Here is a 20,015-nt window from a genome sequence, read left to right as displayed (position 1 = left end):
CCGCACACCCGCTCCGCCGCGGCGGCCGCCTGGCCGGCAGTGACACCGCGCGGCGGGCACCGGCACCGGCCCCGGCCCCGGCCCGGGCGAAGCCGGGGGCGCCGGGCGGACGGGGGCTGTGCTGCGGCCCCCGGTGAGCGCCGCGGGCACACGAGCGGCGGGGGTGCCTGCGCTGCCGGAGGCGGTGGGCTCTGTGTGCCCTCATCCTCCATCAGCCTTGAGAAAAGGAGCCTTCTCCTTCCTCCCCTTCTGAGTATATCTATATATATGTACACGCACACACACATACATATATATAGCTGCAGCCCACCTCCCGCCTCCTCGATTCAAAGCCCGTAACGCCATCGTGTCTCGCCTCCGCACCCCGCGTGCCCGTTTCCACCAGTGGGCCGACGTGGCGCGGCAAAGGTGCCAGCAAACCCTCCCGGCTCAGCGGGAGCCTCCAGGAAGCAGCCTTATCTGTAATCAAACTCACCCCGCTTCTCCCCGACCTCAATCCCTTACACCATCCCCGTTTGGCTCACCCTCCTGGGATGTTTTAAATGAGATTCTAATTTCTTCAGGCCAGGGATGATCTTTTATCATGTCTCGTACGATCCTTACCACACTGGGGCCCAGGCAGCATGGGACCTGCAGGCATAATTACAGTCCCGATGATAAATACCGGTCATACTGTTTGTCTCCCCGTTCAGGCTGCCGCACTGCACTGTAGTCAAATTTGCTGATTGTTTTTAAAAGGCAGGTGTGTACTTCGGGCCTGATGCAAGGCTGTCCTACATTCTGCTCTGGGTCACGCCGGGCTCTTTGGATTCAATACTGAAGAGCAATGGTATTCTTCCAGCCTCATGTGCTGCAGGGCTCTGGCTCCTCACCTTCCCCAAAAGACCCGAGACCCCGGCGCAGCACGGCACGTCAACGCGGAGTGCGGGTACGATGCTCACCCAGAGGACACACCCATTTGTTTGTCTGCTGTGAAGGAGGGGTGAGCTGACGCATTCTTCTCAATCAACTTACTTTGTGGAGCACGGCATTTCCTGAAGGCTGTCAGCCTGGCAGTGCCCGGCACAGCTGACATGCTGGGTACATTTCTCCTAATTTTCCCATTAATAAGCATGTGGTGAGTGCTGGTGCCAGACGGCACTGTATTGCCAGCATCACAGACTCCCATGGGGAGACATGGGAGGACAAGATGACTCCTCTCTGCCTCTCAGATTAGCACATGTCAAGTCAAGCTGGTCACTCCAGCTGTGCAGATCAGTACAGAATACATATATCAGCACATCCCAAATTGCCAATCTGCAGCTGCGGCTCCCTCTGTGTGGCCAGCCTGCCCCATGAGAGCGATGCACCAGGACTGCCAGCGTCTCCAACGCGTACACTGGCGCTCACAGATGCTGCCAGCGCATGATGCTGCTGTGGAGCTGCACCACAGACACAAACTTCTGCAGAGATCGGATCCTAGGCTTTCCCCAAAGTGACCTGGTTAAAGGTCTTTAGCTGTGGAGAGAGGACCAGAAGTGTCACTGCCTGCTCATGTGCTGTTGGCAGACCACTCAGGGAAGGCCTGGGGATGCACTGAGGCCCTGGAGGACAGTCCTCCTTCCAGATGCTACTGCAACCATACCAGCAATCCCTGTCAGAGTGCTGAGGCTGACAGGGCTGCATATCCCTGCACCCAAGACCCCTTGGTATGTGTCGCCCCAACCCTGGAGGTGAGTCGCCATCACGTCCAGAATGAAAACTCAGGGATACGTCCCTTCCTTCTGCTCACTCTGTCCTTTGAATACCAATCATTTCTTCTTCTTCTTAAGTCTCTACGGGGTCCTCAGATGCTCGTTTTCAAGCCTCCTCAAAAACATGGCTTGGAAAAACACAAAACACATCCACACCTGGCATTGGGCAGATGCCCATCTGGATGCTGGAGAGAGCTACAGAAGAGTCTGTTCTCTGAACATCACCAAGATCAGAGAGAGCTGGGCCTCTCATCTGCTGAGCAAACAGCAGTTGCATAAATTGAAACTGCCTCGGGCTCGCTGGAGTAAACTCACACACCCAGTGTGTCCTGGAGTTCAGGCGTTTTAGAGAAGAAAAGCACGGAAATCTCCTTGTCTGCTAGGGCCAGTTCACTGCTCCACCTTTTTCGGCTCTCCTCTGGCAGGTTGTCATCACTCCTTGCCTCTCGCACTGTCCTCCCCTGCTATGCACTCTGGGCAGGTTTCCAGGCTCCAGCTGGAGAATACCAACTTGATTAGATTCGGTTCACAAAGGCATTTCACAACACTTGTTCACCTAAACAAAATAAAAGTACTGGATCTAAGGATCATAATTAAGAACAGGATAGATCCTTTTGAAGCAAAGTACTGGTAAATCACCAAATTTTAAATAATACGGTTTCCTGCCAAAATCCCCTGCTGAGGAAAAAAGTTCATATAAGTTCAGCTGCTCAACCCATGACTTCCTGAAATAACAGGTGACGTTTTTGGCTTTGGAGTCCCTTAAAAATACAGGCTCCTGTTCCAATTTTGTCAAATTCACCACTCATCAGGAATGCAGGAGGCTTTAGCCATCTCTTCAGGCCTCAGACAAACAGGATGCCACCAAGGATGAGGAGGACATTGTATCTCCTACTCCTTTGCCTCTGTTTTTTTTTGCTTGGACTTCCAACTGACATGTCCAACATACACACTAGGAACAGGTGCAAAAAGCCATCACACATGCAGCAGTGTTCAGTTCCCAATAACCTCTGCTCAGGCTGACCTGGGAGGGAAGAGTCCCTGGCCCAGCTCCATGCCGTGGTATCTGTCATACTGAAAATGCACTTTTCTCCCCTAGCTGTTTTCTCAGTAGCTACAGATAGGCAGGAATGAGCTGGCTCCTTTCTGAAAGCTAGCAGTCTTTGATGATTACTGCAGAATTCATAGCATGGTTTGCCACCCCAGCCTCTCCATCTGAAATCATGTTCAGTTCCACATCTCATAGCACGCCGCTCACCTTGCCCGTCCGCAAGGCCGTAGCTGGAACTGCTTAAAAACAATAAACAAAGCATGCTGCACAAGGAGAAAACTAGTGGTGATGTACTGGCACCCTTCCTGGGTTCTCAGGGAGGATGGCAGAGCTGAGCGCTTTGGAGCGAGGACCAGGGACCATCGTTTGCACGCCGCTGTCTCTCCTGGTGGAGAGGTCAGCCTCTCCAATCGCCTCAGCCATGAGCCCCTCCTGAAGCACTCACAGAAGCTGGGGCCAGGCTGGCCTTGGCTCCAGCCCTTCTGGCAGCTTAATCCTGAGGGGAAACCACTGTGGGGACACATACAGTTTCCTCTCCGTGTGCCCACTTAAACCATTCCAGAAAAATAATCTCTACCAAATGTACTTTCTTCAGAAGCAGCACAAAGCCTGCTCTGTGATTCCCAACAACAATGTGCTCATTAAAAGCTTCCTGTTAGGCTGCAATGAAAGTGCTCTTGAGGAATGGGTCTAAAAAAGGGGTACAGTCAAGAGCACAACAATTAATTGATGGAGAAAGGAATCCACAGTCATACACACCACTCCTTCACTAGGATGGAAGTGCTTCAGCCTTACTGCAAAATGCTCAAAGGCAAAGCAAGAGCTGTTCCTGAGCAGAAGAAAACATGCAGGCATGCGTTTCACCAACCTGTGCACACTCCTCAAATGATGGAAAGGGTGCCTGAGGGCCATATAATGGGTCCCGAGGAGAAGGCCATGTTTGAGGTGGACCTCCAACAAATGCAGGAGGCTGGCCCAAAGCTCAGCACTGTTCCCATCAGCTCCCAGCCTTGCTGAAGGCAGAGGGGTTTCACACAGCGTCAGATGCAACATGGGACTGTGCTGCTGCAGTGGCCGCAGCTCCCTTGCCCATTCTCGGGCACAATCCCCCATGTCCTCCGGAGAAGCACGGCCCCCAACTCACCAGGTAGGTCCAGTGCACCACACTGCAACATGAGACAAGAGGAAACACTTTTGGCCATATCAAAATGAGGCACTTTGATCATTCTTTTACTGGAAATTTAAGCGAAGTCGAGACCATTGTGCAAAATGTTTCCATGTCGATGATTCAGCTTCTTCCAAAGGGAAAAGCTGTGCCATTTGAAAAACGTTAGCCCGTTATACATAACAAGCCCTCCCCCAGAGACCTTGCAATTAAGGCCTAAGACAAGCTGAAGCAGGCAGGCAAAATAAACCCCGGGTTTGGAGGTACCAATTAAGAAAGCAGAGCAGAAATCTGAGTTTACCACTGGTCTGACCGATGCCAGAGGGGAAGAGTTTGTTGGCAAATTTCAAAATTAGACTTAAAAGAAGAAGAACTGGTTAATATGAACCGAGCAGCCTCAGTAGGCTGAAAAATGATGAAATAGTCCTTTGCGCATTCCTGCCTTCCTCTTTTACGCATATGTCATAAATAATTAACCGGCTCTTTGTCTTCAGCCCTTGATGAATTCTGGGGTGTAATAACAGGAGTAGCCGATGGTATCTTGACTGTTCTCTCCTCTCTTCAGTCAATACTGGACTCTTGCATGTAATCCTGTGGTGGCACAGAGCAGGTTCTCCTTATCCACCCGATCAGGTTTCTATCCCGTCCTCCTCCTGTGCACATAATTATCCTCTGGAGCCACGTTCATGGAAGCAATAGGCACATACGCCACTCGGCAGCGCCATATGGACTGGCAGACCTGCTAAGGCTGGGCTGTAATTATGCAGTAGAAGGCCTTCAGCAGCAGTCACCAGCCCTGGACAATAACAGCAAGCAAGTAACACCTTGCAGGCCAGGTTCCCCATTAGGTTTTTTTATTATTTTTGTGGTCATGAATCATATGGGAGTAACCAGCAGGTAGCATGTCACATACGAGTGTTGGGCCTGGAGACCAACGGAGCAGACAAAAACATCTTTTCTTTGGCTGTAATCTGAGCCACCCTTGAGACACAAGGCGGGTTATCACCTCCGTGGCAGTCATCCTGGCGGCCAGGCAGGCTGGGAGCTGGGCAGCACGCCTACCAGCGTCACATCTCCCTGGGCTCATGAGGCCATATTTGGTCGACAAAAGTGATTTCCTGTGATTTTGTTGAAGCAAACTGTAGCTCAGGACGTTGTGGCAGGTCAGTGCCTCCCGCCTGGTAAGTAGGTGTCTCAGCTGTCTGTTGGCAGCCATCTCCATACGGGGCCGGGTGCCCGTGGGGCATCAGCTGGTCACCCAATGCAGTCTCACCCGCAAGTGATGCTCTGTGATGTGAAAAGGCGAAGCCTTGGCCAGCTGGTGGCTAGAGACCTCAGGCTGCCATCCCCAATGTGGCTCCTGGGGGTTGGACAGAGCCAGAAGCCTTCTTGGCTCACACAAGGGACATCACCATCTTCCCACTAACTGCCTTTTCCCCATGCCCAGACATCCCCATCCTCTGCCTCGAGACATTACGCCTGGGAAATTCCTTGGGATGCTGTGTGCGTGTCCCATCCACAGTGGTTTCCCACCACGACCAGGCGTTAGAGAGCTGCCAAAGAAACCGCAACACAAGACAGGAGGTATGTGAATAAATCTGATCTACAACCACTGCAGGCAAGCACAGTCCCTGCTGAGAACAAGCAACAGAGAATGGGACACCAAAATAATGCAAATCCCATACTTGCCCTGTAAACTAGTACTGTTTCAAAGGAGATTGTCTGGGCCTCCATCAAATGCCAGCTCCCTTCTGGAAGATAACGGTGTCTAGTCCTTTTGATATCCCAATTCGCTTTGGATACATATATCACAAACACACATGTAATTTTGCACCTTGATGCCATGTCTCAAAGCTTCAAGTCTAGAAGAGCACAGTAACCCAAGGCACCACCGAGGGCAGGATTGTCATCTTCCACTTTCTAGCAAACCATTCACTTGTCCAAAGCTCAGGAGGCGCCGCAGGACACATTGCACACATTCATCCACCTCCCAGAAGCAGTCTGAAAGCCACAGTCATCCTGGAAATGTGACGATATTGGAGGCTGATCTAAATCACACCACTGTCTGCGGGTGCCCATGTTTCATCCGAGGGGGTTGAGGTGGGGAAAGTCAGCCTGGATGGAGCTTCTGCTGTGGACGACCATGACAGGCTGGCAGAGAGAAGTGAGCTTTCTGGGGAAGGAGACAGAGCGTGGCTGGCAGAGAGGGCACAGAGACAGGCGGGCTGGCCCTAGCCAGGGCAAGACAAGCAAATTTACATTGAGATCTTGAGGGCTGATTAAAAAAATGAAGCACAAAGGCAGGCCTGAAGAGTTGCACGAGCAGTCACAGGTAAAGTAGGACAGAACAGGTACCGCCGGTCTGCGTCTGCCTCCCTGTCACCCACGCCCCTCGTCCTGCCCTGACTGCTGGCTCCACAATGCTTGCGTCTCCATAGCTCCCTTCTGGGAAGGGAGGGCTTCCACCCTTCCCCTCCGCCTCGTGCCAGCGTCTCCTCCCCACGTCTCCCTGCTCTGCCCTTCCTACCTTTCTTTCCCCCCAGGGACGCAGGAGCCTTTTCACCTCGCACGCTTTCCTTTTCCCCACCACCATTTTGTGCTTCCCCGCCAAGGCGTTTCCCTTTCAACCTCCTGGTGAGGGGACAGCCAAAGGCCATGGTCTCCCCACCAGCTCCGCTGCCTGTTTGTTGCCTCCACAGGTGGGTAGCCCCGGGGCCACCGATCCACCCACGAGTGCTTTCCACCTACACCCTCCCGTGGGCCTCAGGAGGCCCGCGGACAGTCCCTGGCTGGCACCGCAAAGAGGCGAGGGGCACCCGCACCCCTCACGGCCCCTTCCTGGCTTCCAAAAGGCTCCTGCAGACAGCAGGGAAGCAGCTGCGAAACTCCAGCGGTTAATTTTTCCCCTCCTTCCGTCGCGTATTGCAAGCCTTTTGTGAAAGCAAAGAATTAAAAACCAAATTAACAAAATAAAACGAACAGAGACATGACCTCAGCCTGGCCGTTCAGAGCAAGAGGTGGTGTCTGGACCTGACTGCCTGTTGTTACACTCGTGGCACAGCCCGATGGGTGGCATTTTACAGGGTAGTCAGAGAAAAGGCAGAGTCCATGCTGCATGTTATTAACGGTTTTTGGTGAAAGGGAAACACTATATCCCCTACTTTCCAGCTTTCTTATGGGAGATGTAAGGGTTTGACTGGGAAGTGTTTACCTAGCCACTGGAGATGAGAGTGAAACGTCCGTGTTGCATCCAATAAACTATCCATCTTTTTTCCTTCAGAACAAATAAAAACACAGTGGGATCAAACCCTGCTCTTTCCTTTGGTAGAGGCAATGCCTGACTTGTCCCAGCTAAATTAAACACATTTCCCTCCAGCTTTGTCCTTCACTTTGCAGTCACTGCCACCAGCAAGCCTGGGACTCCTAGAGCGACATGGAGACAATGTGAGGACATGTGCAAAGTGATTCTCTCTCTGCAAATACCAAGGACTTCTTGCAGACCAGGCAGACAAATGAAGGGTGATCTCAGCTTTGGGAGAGCTTGGTCACAGAGACCAGTGCTCACAGTAAGTGCCCAAGCTTCGCCCTGAGCAGGAACCTGAAGAACTGATGGTCAGGATAAATACTTCCGCGCAGGTTGACAACAAGCACAGGGCAGGCGATTACTGTGGGCTAGGGAGTGTATCCACCTCAAAATTGCTGTTGACTGCAGATGTATGATGAAACATGTCACCATTGTAGACAGACGTGTACGTAGCGATGTCTGATTCAGATCATTACTAATTACTCTGGCAGAGTACTTGAGGTGCCTTAGAAAGCCAACACCCGCTGAAGAAGCATGATGCTTCCTGGAGTGATGTGCTGCCACTGATCGCAGCTTGGGTGTTTCAGCCTGTGCTTACCTTTCCTCCTGAGAAGGGGGTTATGACTTCTTCTGACCCTGAGGACCCACAAGTAGTGTATTCACTGCTCTATCATCAACTTCTTAATGAAAACCCTGAAAGCAAGTATATTTACGAGAGTTCGATTCTAAGCTATACATAACTGCTCTTGGTGTGTGGGTTTTCACCCAGTTGTGTTATTGTCTGACAATAAATTCATTCAGGAACTGAAGGAAAAGTATGATGTGAGCCATGCCCTAGGCAAGGAAGAGGGAGGATGCTAGCTCTGCCCCTCTGTCCATGCAGAAGGGCTCCAAACAAGACAAAGCAAAAATGAGTAAGACCAGAAGCAACAACAGACATGAAAGGCAAGAGGGAAATACAGCTAAATATTGGGGCGGGGGAAAAGCTTCCAAAAGACAAGAACAGTTACAGGAAAGGATGGGCTGCTGAGGGAGGTGGTGAGAGAAAGAGCAGCAGTGATGCACCCTCTACTCTCAGTGCAGGAGATTTACCAGTGACATGAATGAAGGCATTAAGACAGCAAGGGGCCAGTGCCAAAAACCTCGAGGAAGAGATGTGCACCTGGAGCACCCTTTCTCTGTGGCCATGTCATCCTTTCCCAACAGGCCACCATGCCACCTCCAGCCTCATCGTGGCCTCTAGCCTGCAGCAGGGACCTGAGAGATATGAAGCCCACTCTGAGCCAAGGCTCGCTGGGTGTCCCCAGGGCATGGTTCATCCTGCCCAGCCACCTCTGCATACCAGCCACTGTGAATGGAGAGGTAAATGCCAGCTCTCCTGGACCCTCCCAAAGTGACACTGAACCCTTGCAGCATGGGCACCGGCTCCTGCAGGACAGGTAGCCTTCAGAAAGGCCAGTGCCCCAGGGGGTAAATAATTAAGCAAATTTGTAATTTATTTTTAAAGGTTGGAGAAGCCTAAGCAAAGACCTCAGGAACGTGGTGTAAAATGACCTCACTAGTTTTCTAATTGGCATCTTCTTAGCATTGCAGCATTGTTCCTCGGTACACATATTAGCAATAGCAAAAGGTCCAAGACAAGACATTCAACAAAAACGAGGTCACTAGAATACAACACATTATCACCAAAACCACCTTGCCTCACCACATAACTGTGCTGCAAAAGACACTGACTCAAATCCGATAGGGGATGAAGTGTCAGAGGTCGCAGCACACATTTCTCAAGAGCTCCCCCATTGATCCCACTGCCCAGTTGAATGTCAGTCTCTTTGACAATTTCCAGTTTCACCAGGGAGTCCTTTTATTTCACCCCCTGTGCTGGTGTGAGGCTCCGACATTCCACAGTCTCGTCCGATCAGGCATCTGCAGCAATGCTGGTTGCTCTTGTTTCTTCTGCATGGTATTTCTCATACACCTATGGCACTGCTACCGTGACAGTCATGCCTCTTCCCCAAACCTGCCTCCTCCTGGGCTCCTACTGCTGTTAGTCCCCTGCCAGTTGCAGGGTGTGTGTGTGTAAAAAAAATTGAGTCAGCTGTGGAAATAACCAAATATTTTTGGTTAAGAGGTAATTCGCAGTAGTTCAGACTGATACAGAATTTGGCATTTCAGCTGCAGAAGCCTATCCCACACAAAGGCTGTGTTTTTCCATCACATTGCTCATGTATTTGTTTTCATACTTTTTTCCCAAAAAGGAAAATGGAATTAATTTTTTTCCTCAGGTTTTCCTTCTGGGGTTGGTTGGTTGGTTGGTTGGTTGTTGGGGTTTTTTTTAAACCATCTTAGTATTACTTGTGGGAGAAGGGCTTGCATTTTGGACCCTGAAAAGTGGGCCAGTGCAAGTGGCCATGGGTGAAAGGATAACCTCATTCAAATATCATACAAAGGCCACGCAAGGCAGGGAAGTCAATTGGAATATTTTTATCACTATTATGGTAAAGACTTTGGAAAAAAACCCCAATGTTTTGCAACCTCACATTTCCTGGTACATGAAGGTAAATCTAAGTCCCAACACTGGGAGCAAAGACCTTTGTTTCCTTGCTTGTATGGAAAAAGAAAGTGGGAAGGTGCATGGAAAGGGCACTGCTAAGGGAGGACCAGATCTGGCTGCCCATCTAGATGCCTTCTGGGAAAATGGCAGGACCACACTACAACAGAAACAGTCAAGCAGATGCCTGCAGGTGGACCTCAGAACCATGACAAAGTTAGGAAATCCACCAGTTAGACTCAAAAAGAAAGGAAAAGCCTTTGGCTGCAGCCGAAAAAGTACTTCTTGACCTTTAACAAAATTGTCCCTCAAAGCTCCCCAGAAAATCTGAGCTAGACTCTGGCTGTTTTTCTACAGAAAATGATGCCACAGGTGTACTGAAAACTGGAAAATGAAGGTTAGGAACAGGATGGTTCATTAATGATAAATGATGATGACACTCTGCACAGAAACCAGGAAGTTTCTCTTCTCAAGTGCACCAAGGTCTTCAGGAGGAAATGATTGCATACACAGTTACTGAGTCTATTACAGATAATTATATCTATTTTTCCACTGAGGTAATCTCCCTCACTCTTTCGCAGTTCAACTTGGGTGATAGCTTTCAACACTCCTGTCATCGTCATAAAAAGGAGTGTCCAAAGTCCTGTGGGGACTGGGAGAGGCGAGCGTGGGGCATCGGCTCTGCCTCCTGCCCAGGAGCACCGACAGTGCCCAGGAGGTGACATGCAGCACCCAGCCTGGGCCGGGGCAATATTCAGGCAGGCAAAACCAACAGGTTTCCTACTCCTGAAGCAAAATAAATCTGTTGCATTTTGAAATAGATTTCTATTTGAAATAGAAAAGCTAGCATGGAGGAGGAACTGGGAGGATCAGCGAGGCTGCCAATGTGGACTGCTCTTGCAGAGTGAAGAGGAAGACACCATCCTGTCCCATCCCATCCCATCCCATCCCATCCCATCTCATCCCATCCCATCTCATCCCGTCCCATCCCATCCCATCCCATCCCATCTCATCCCGTCCCATCCCATCCCATCCCATCCCATCCCATCCCATCAGCGCTGCCATTCGGGACAACCCAGAAGCATTTGTCCCTGGAGCAGGTCCAAAGGCAGGGAGCGACTGGCCCAGGTGCTGCAAGGAGCGAGGGATCCCCAGCGAGGGAGCGAGGGAGCTCACCCTGTGCCGCTGCTCGTGCTCCCTGCGCCCTTGCACGCAGCCCTCTGCGTCCGATCGGTACAAGTATTTAGATGCCTACAGATCCAAATCAGGTGCAATGTGATGTTTCCTAAAGCATTTGCATCTCAGACGCCCACATAGTCTTAAAACTCTACCCTTCCACCTATGCATGCGTTAGTTTCTTCATTTCTAAAATGGATACGGTAATTACCCACCTCTTTGGCAGCAGCAGGAGACGAAGAGATACCTGGTGTGCTGCCATTGAGCTAATGGCAGCTCTGGATCCGCTTCTCATCCCAGCTCTGCGCCATGTGCCAGGAGATGCTGGCTAGCCCATCAGCACCCGCAATTGCGTCTGGTGATTTTGGGAGGGGAGAGAAATGCCAACTCCGAGTCTAGCTTTGTTTAAGATGGTTTTCTGCGATGATGCTTCCTGACCATTTCCTCCAATATCCATGGGCTCATGCCTTAGCAAAACTTCAGGCTGGCGGCACATCTGACCGTCATGTTTTGCGCAGGCAGCTGCTGGCAGGCATGTGACAGCGACTTGCCAGAAATACCGTAGGGTCATGGGTGTGCATTGCAGGGAAACGAAATCTGTGTGGGTGCCTTTTAAGGAAACCATGAGCCTGCCTTTGAGCACCCCAGCGATCACACAGCTCAGGGGAATCAGCCCGAAAAGCAGCTCTGCATTTGCAGTGTATTTTTTCTGGATTGTCAGCCTTTTGTACTTCTCCTTAGTAGCAAAGCCATGTCTTCATCTCTTCTTGGCAGTGCTTGTTTCTCACAGTAAGAGAATATCACAAAAACCTAAGAAAAACAAACAGAATTGTATTCTTGCCCACCAGCAGAAAGCAGCCCCGCATTAAACTGACCTGCTAGATAGTGCTTTACATTCTGCTTACTCAAACATAAAATCCTATTTTCCTTTATATAGGAAAGCAGGAAATGTACGGGCAAAGGGTTTTTCACTTCAGGAACAGGGAATACCAAAGAGAGTTCTCCAAAACAGTTTGCAGGCTGAACTTGGCGATTAAAATATTAGGACACAAGTAGGAATCGATATGACCAAATAAACACTTCAGCTGATTATCCAGCTACTTCAGGCAGGCAATCCATCAGGTTTGGCCACTACGACACATCTGAAAACTTGTACAAATAAAAGCAGTAGGCAGTGCAGCAAGTTAGACCTTGAGGTAGGTGCACAGGCTGTGGGCAGAGCTACATACCTGACCTAAAAGCACCCAGGTCAAAGAGGGAGCAGTGAAGACTGGGGTCACAGCATATCACACATGGTGGGGTCACAGTGTAAAATCCCCAGAGCTCAGGTGCTTCCCTCCATCTCAGACCTGACGTAAAAGGTACCACAAAACCAGCAGCATAGCAAGCAAAAGGAGGCAGCTCCCCTTGGCTGCAGAAGATGCAGCTCATTCCTTACAGCCTCTCAGGGATGTGCTGAGTGTTAGTATGCTAAATTAGCAGGAACACTGCAGCTCGTTTATTAACGCATCCCGTGGGCTTCCAGGCTCACAGAAACCCCACGGGGCACAGTCGAAACAGATTCTGCCTGGCTGTGGATCTGTTTGCTCAGCCATTCCAGCTCTTATTTCTCATCCATGTCAGGCTCATTTCGAAATATGGTGCAGCATGTGGTGAGGCGCAGTGGTCCTGGGTTTTTCCCTTTGCAACTAGTGTAACACAGAACAGCCCTGCAGTTTTTACTCAGCCCATGGTGCTGCCTCCTAGGAGTCTGTTACCAGTGTTTTTTCTCAGCAGAGCACTCAAAAAATTGTTTCGTTATCTAAACACTCCAAGATACACAAAACCCTGGGAAGACACTAACAGTGGAGAGCTGAACTTGTGGTGATTAATAGAAAGACAGATCCTTCAGCCTGTCATTAGGGAATATAGCAGGGACCTGAGTCACCAGCTGCTCACTGGGTTTGCTGCGGCAGTGGCACTCAGCAGCACCTTGCAACACCTCCGCTGGCTCAGCCACCTCGCCTGCCTGGAAGTTTCATTGCAACCCATGAGAGTTATGCTCCAAACTGCTGGAGGATTGAAAAATTGTCCAAACTGCCATTTCTTGAACAGCACACTGGCTTGTGGGTTATACATTTCAAATCTCGCAGCATGTGGATGAGTATCAGCGTACCCAGATAGAGGGGCTGCAAGAAGAAAGCCACAAGTGCTCTGGTCATTAGAAGATCTCAGGGCTTAGCCCCCAAGCAGAGTGTTCTGTTTGCACAGTGTCAGAAGTATCCCATGTTCATCAGTTCATAAATGCCTGTATTTTTGTCACCTAGGCATTGTTACACTGGGTCTGATGGGTCTTTCATTCTGTAGCCTGCCTCCAAAAGGACTCAGCAGTGGGTGCTGATGGAAAGAGGGTGAGAAACAAGGCATGCACTGCCCAGCCCCTCTCTCAGCGCGTCCTCCTTTTTGGAAATTCTCCTTTTTCCTACAAGGTGTGCAAGGCTAGAGGCACGTTTATGCTCACAGATAGCTTATCTCCCTGATTCATCCTCAGCCCCAGGGCCCCAAGCTGCACGCACTGCATGCTGGCCAGCAACAAACCCGCAGGCTGCCTTGGGCAAAACTCACGGAGAAGAAAAATGAACATCAGGCCTCAGGGCTACAGGGGAACTCAGGCCAAAGGGCCTCCCAGCAAGCAGCCTGCCCCCTCCCCAGCACCCCCCACTGCAAATACCCTCTGCAGCAACCCCCCGTTTTCTTTAGCAGGGATTGCCAGCCACAGGAGCAGAGTTGGGCCAGAGAAGCACTGCCCTGATGCTCCAAATATTCCTGCCAGATGGCAGTGCAGAATTTTTTCAGAGCTGGTTCCTGTTGCAGTGGAAGACTCAAAGCATTTATCTGGCCTCCTCTGGCATCCAGAGGCTTCTCCTTGGAGACAAAGGATGAGTACAGACTTTGGTAACTATTTGTGGAGCCTGATCTTATGCTGCTCCCTCCTCTCCCAAGTGATAACTCAACCGCAAGCACGGTGGAGGCAGGCTAGGACAGAGCCGAAGCCCTGCGATGGACCTGGCTCCCCGAATGGTGCCTAAGACTTACCATGGGCAAGGGCTCAGACTTCCTCAACACTCACCCCTCTGCAGCATTAGCTCCTGTTTTGTGGACAGTTACAGCTGTGGAGAGCCTTTTGCTGATACACAGGCTTTGCAAGGGTTATTATTAGTTTATTGAAATGAAATGGCTGTTGATAAGAAAAGCTTTGGTACAAAACCAGGACAGGGTGACCTGAAACTGGGAGGACTTCATTTTCTTGATGGCAAATGTCAAGACCCATCATGTATTGCCCGTATGCACGTACAAGCTAATGAGGATTAATGCACAGGCAGTGCACTATTGCCACTATTAAAATGGCACCACCCTCCCCCCGAAGAAGAAGGGGGAGAGAAAGAAGACCCTCCACAGGGATCCCTGTTCCCCCACCCAGGAGGCCTGGACCCAGTGGTGACAGCTCTGGGGGATGAGTGAGCAGGGCTGCCAGTCACCGACATGAGGGGTCCGCCTGCTCTGGGTGGGCAGTGTTTTACTACGCAATATCTGTTCCTGGCAAAGATGCCCAGTGTCTTTGCCCTCCATCTTGCGCGGTCGTCTTAATCCTGCAAAGCAACAGCTCTTGTTGTAGCAGAAGTTGGGAAATGGAGTAAAATATTTCCTGAACTGTCTCGTAAAGTTTCTCTGCTGCAGGGTTCAAGCAGCAGTAACACTGGAGGAGAAACACAGCGGCAATTGCTACACAATCCCTCTACCACCTCAGCAAAACACCATAGGAAACCAAAGAGAATAATGTATCCTGTAACAATTTATTCACACCAAATCACCCAACTCCACTAAAGAAGCAAATCAGATTGCTTCCCCAGTGCTTAATTAAGCCGATCTGCTCTCCCTTGGACACATGGGGACAGGATCAGTTGCTGTCACAGCCACAGCAGACCTTTTGGGCTCCACACAGGTTCCTCCCTGGCTCCCTAGGATGGGTATCAAAGGGAAGGATTGCTTTTAGTAGCTGGTCCTCGGGGGATGCTCCCTGACCAGCCACTGCGCCAACAGGTCAAAGCTGAAGTCCCTGCCGGTGTGGCACCCCGGGGGGCGGGTGTTTGGGCCGGTGCCGCTCAGCCCGGGCTACGCTTGGCACGCCAGCCCAGTGAACTCGTGTCCAGCTCTGCAGACTCCTGCCAAGGGAAACGAGGGCGCTGCGGTGCTCCGGGTGGGCCGGTGCTCAACCACGTGCATCTCCCCGATGGATTCAGCTTGCAGAGCTGCTTACAGCTTGCCTGAATTTCTGCTCACCTCAATGAAAGAAGAGGGATCAGGTCAGCGACAGAGTTGACAGCTGAAGCCAGACCTGACATTTTTCCCCCTGTTCAGATCTGCCGCCACTGGACAGCCCAGTTCAGGAATCTCTCTCTGAGTTTCCATTTAGACCCACAGAATTAGTTTGAGTACAAGAGGGCAGCGATCGCACACTTAATTTGTTTCACCCTGGAATACATCATCATTTAAAAGCCCGGAATATTTATTGGTGGCAAAGAGATATTGATTGCCTAGCCACAGGCAGAGTAAAAATCATTGAGGGGAAAAAAAACAAGCAACGAAACGAACCAGAAAAATTGTGCCTGTGCCTCCTGCCACGCTGCCATGCAATGCGCTCTTTCAGTCTTCTCTGCCTTCCAGCATCCCTCAGCTCTTGCAAGTTTCCAAGGCACAAGAAATGGCCTTTCCCTTTGAATTTATTGGTGAATGGTTTTCAGCAGCTCCCAGGCACTTTATCACCTTCCTGCAGAGGAACATAAAACACAGCCCTTGTCTCAGCCTGTGCGGTAGGAACAAATAAATAAGGGCAGCTCCCTGCAGCTCCGCCACCGGCTCCTCCACGCGCAGGAGCCGGCTGCATTGTACCGAGGAGCTCAAGCTGTGGAGTTCAGAGCTAACTTTGCTCTGAACTCCCCGCCACCCCTGGATGTTTGGAGCCAGTTATTTCCTTGTTAAGGTTTGCCCAACAGGAAAGCTCTTTCCCACCCCTAAAATCTGGTTAAAAGCTAATGGCCCGTTGTGGCCTGATGAATTTCCCTGCTAATGGCAGCTGCCCGTTTTCTTGCAGTGGCGGCGATTCCAGCGCTGCTCGGATGCTGTGGTCGGGTGCACGCGGCTGGAGCAGTTTCATTTTGGCAAATGGCATTTTATAGCGCGAGGGCAATCGCTCACATCACTGGAGCTATGCAGCAGCCCTGCAACAAGTTTCACACTCGCTCCGTTTGCCTCAAAACCCCTTGTGCCGGTTTCCGCCACGGGCTGTGCTCAGGAGGAGCGGCACCGGAGGGGCTGGCGTCTTCTGGGGCGGTTGTGGGGCAGCTCCAGCAGGGACCCACCAGCAGGAGAGAGCGGGACTGATCCTGCAGGCAATGCCCTAGTCGGTCACCGGCACGGGGCAGGGGGCTGGGCTAAAACTTCCTGGGTGAGCGAGCAACGGTGGAGGGCTCAGTAAATTGCCACTGTACGTGGAGGCCAGCAAGGTGACAGACCGCTGCTGGCCAGACCCTGCTCAAGCCCAAGCGCAGCAGTCCCTGCGCTGCCCCGCTGCCCAGGGGAGGGGCAGGGTGATGGCAGGCTGCTTCGCAAGATAAGTGCGGGGCGGCCCTCAGGGCCGACGGCCAAGCGCCTGTAATCAATCCCCTCACACCTGCCCAGGGCCACCCCGGCACAGCCGGGCACGAGGACTGCGGCTGCACATCAGTACCGCAGCACGCAAGGTGATTGCAACTATCCACAAGGATCGCAGCCATGCAAGGTGATTGCAGCCGTCCACGAGGACTGCAGTCACGCACAAGGCCTGCGGTCGTGCCCAAGGATTGCAGCCGTGCGTGGTGATCGCAGAGGTGCACACAGGTTGCAGCTGCGCACGAGTATTGCAGCTGTGCAAGGTGACTGCGGCCGTGCAAGGTGACTGCAGCCATCCGTGAGGATTGCAGCCACGTATGAGGATTGCAGTGGTGCGTGGCGACCGCAGCCACGCACAAGGGCTGCAGCAGTGCAGCCCCTCTGGAGGCAGCTGGCTCCCGCTAGCCCAGGCTCAGCAGCAAGGCTGCGCTCGCCCACGCTGGCATCACATGGAGAGCAACACCCCCGTGCAGCCACGCTCCCCACCACACGGCTGGCCTCTGATCCTCCCAGCACTCTCTTTGCTGGAGCAAGGACGCAAATTAGCACCTCCACAGGTTTTTGCAGCCAGTCTCTGGAAACCTGGTAGGCATTCCTCCAGGTTTTGATTATTCTAATTTTTGCCTGGTTTTAAAGGGGAAAAAAAGCTTAAGGTGCCACCCGCATTTCAAAAAGAAGTGTGGCTTAACCTGGAGACTCAGTCACAGGGAACAATTTGTTGTGTTTTCAGCAAGCTGTACTTCTATTTGTATTTTGCAAAAGAAAAGCATTGCCAGCCTAACCTTACTGATTATACCTACCCAGAAGCTTTAGATAATCATCTGGTTCAACATTTATCATTTAAAGAGTAATTCATGTGCTAATATGCATAATCCAACAGCACGGTTTAATTGTAAGACCTTAGCGCCACCGTTGAACTGCATTGTTGGGATTAATTTCTCTCATTCTTCGACAGGTTCTAATTAGCCCTGTGCAAATAACTGATTTTCTAGATGTTAGCAGCTCTGAAAGTCTTTAGCAAAAACTACCGGGGTCCAAATGTTTTGTTCTACTCAAAACACTGAGAGAATTTGAACTTGTAATTTCACTTACAAAACGGAAAAGTATTTAAAAATGAAAAGTGGTTTGGAATCAGGTGGGGTTTTTAACTATTTCAGGAAGTTAAAGGATTTTACAAAAAAAAAGGCCACGTACCCCCCCAAGTCTGTCACTGCAGTGAAATCACCACCAGCTACTGAAATGCTTGTGCTGGTATTTTCAAAATCTGGGGGGAGGATGTAGATTCCTGCTCTTGCTTTAACATCATTAAAAGGAATAGAAGTTGAAAGCACACAAAGTAAACCAGCTGCTTATTAATGATCTCAGCAAGGACACTGCATGCCCCAGTGCCCCAAATCATGCCTGTGCTTTCCAGCCATGCCACACGAGATAGCATCTCTTCTGTACACCTGGCCTTACTCATTCATAAGATTTTTTCCTCAAACAGAATAGTAGCATTTCCAAGACAATCTCAATCCTGTTTAAAGCAAACAAACATGCTTTAAGGAGCCTTAACAAGCCAAACGTGTTAAGGAGCCTAAATTCTATGAAAAATCACTTGGAATGTAGGTTCCTAAAGTATGCAGGGGCTTGGAAGCATTTGGGACTGCAAACTGATGCCTCTGGGCTTTTCAGAAGCATCTAAGCAGGATGTGAAGATGGTGGCTTGTCCTTACATCCTATGAGACGTGATCCACCCATACTTCTGTAGACTGACACCAGTCCTGGAGGCAACCGTGAGCTGGATGTGGTGCTTCCTTGCCCTGAGGGAGGACAACAAGGGAGGACAGTGGAGCGCTCTGGGACAAGACGGCTATAGGTCTCTTCTAAAACCACAGCTCTTGCTTGCACCCCACATGCTACGGACTTATCTTGAGCACCAAGACAAACTCTTTCTCTCAGCCCCTCTGCTCCTCCCTGCGTAAGAAGCCATGCACTTGGGGAGCACTGTTTGTTGTATCTTTGCAGCACTGGCTGCATGCAGTTCGTGGAGGGCTCTGATTTCACCACCTGACACATAAAAGCAAAAAAAAAGAAGTCAGAAACATTATCACCATGGAACAGTTTTGGATGAACTTCGTCCAAGATTAAAACCAAACCAGGAGCATTTTCAGCGTGGCAGGCATTTTTACTTAGCTTCCAGAAAAGAAAAATATGAGTCAACAGGCTAAAGAAATCACAGAAACAGGTGGCAAGAGACGCTGTATGGAGTTCAGTATTTGTACAGTTGTTCTGGTCCTTACATAGGCCTGTTTCAAATGAACCAAAATACCACTCTGTGTTTGTGGTTGGTATACATTTTCTGCCTTAAAAGCAATGGACATCTACCGTAGTTTTGCTCCAGTGATGTTTATTCATTTAATAAGACAGTCTCTTAAATTTCCTCTCTACAACCTTTAAGAGAACTAAAGTATGGCCAAATCAAAATTAAAAAAAAAACCCAACCTAAACCAAAACCAAAACCAACCCATGTTATTTTGGTTGGGTTTTTTTGTTTGGTTGTTTTTTTGTTTTTTCCCCCCTTGCTCTTCTGGACATCAAAGAGAACAAAATGAGGAAAACCCTTGAGCCTAACTGCTTCTGTATCCCTCCTAATTGACCTGCACAGGAGTCTGTCTCAATATCACTTTCAGGCTGCTTTAGCTAAATAGCTTCAGGATACAAGAGGTTAAAGCATCCTGCCGTGCAGAAAGCTTTTACTTGAAAGGTCTAACAGCCTTTCCCTTAATCTGCAGAGTGGAGCTGTGATCATACAACAGCTAAAGTCATGAGCTTGTTAATGCTAAAATGACAGATGTTATAACAACAGGATATTTATTAAGTTTCCCATTACCCTGCTGTGTTCTCAGACCCCAATTTCTTTCCAAGACTGCTCTTTGGTTTCTAATAACCAAAAGTTAAGAGAAGTCTGTTTCCAGCCTTCTAACAAGAAGTCATGCAAACTGTGAAAGCAAAAAACTAAACAGAAAACATTTATAAACTCTCCTTCTCTGTCTCAGCTTGACTCCTATTAAAGAAGGAAGCAGCACTAATTCTGTCTTTCTTTCTGCCTCCACGTCACGGTATAGGTTTATTTTAGAGTAAGTATAGTTTTAACCTTTTACCTAAACACTATATAGCATTGCACGAAAAGTCAGAGTCCATGTGATTCCAAAGTCCTGGAGACTTTAGTATCTATTACTTATTTAGTGAAGCGCTGCAGACTCTCGTGGTGGGTGTTTTTCCCCATTACGGGATTAGGAAGCATCCAGTAGCCTTACCTGGAGGCTACCTACCCATGTGTTCAGTGCTATGCTGGGAGGGGACAGCCC

At 50.1% G+C, this 20,015-nt stretch overlaps 1 protein-coding gene across 3 annotated transcripts in view; it reads right to left on the bottom strand.

The window, feature by feature from the left end:
• The window catches only part of RD3 (RD3 regulator of GUCY2D), a 60,057-nt gene extending 48,585 nt beyond the window's left edge, over window positions 1-11,472 (bottom strand). Inside the window, exon 1 of one of the 3 annotated variants that reach the window (XM_075042730.1) lies at window positions 11,193-11,472. In XM_075042730.1, coding sequence (XP_074898831.1) covers window positions 11,193-11,272 — 80 coding nt within the window. In that variant the 5' untranslated portion in view covers window positions 11,273-11,472. Of the gene's footprint in view, window positions 1-524; window positions 1,338-11,192 lie in introns of those variants that run through there. The other 2 variants (XM_075042731.1, XM_075042733.1) reach the window with 2 other exon arrangements.
• Window positions 11,473-20,015: the final 8,543 nt, after the last annotated feature.

The sequence above is a fragment of the Buteo buteo genome, chromosome 12, assembly GCF_964188355.1.
Source record: "Buteo buteo chromosome 12, bButBut1.hap1.1, whole genome shotgun sequence".
NCBI lineage: Eukaryota > Metazoa > Chordata > Aves > Accipitriformes > Accipitridae > Buteo > Buteo buteo.
This window is presented reverse-complemented; position numbering and strand designations above follow the sequence as displayed.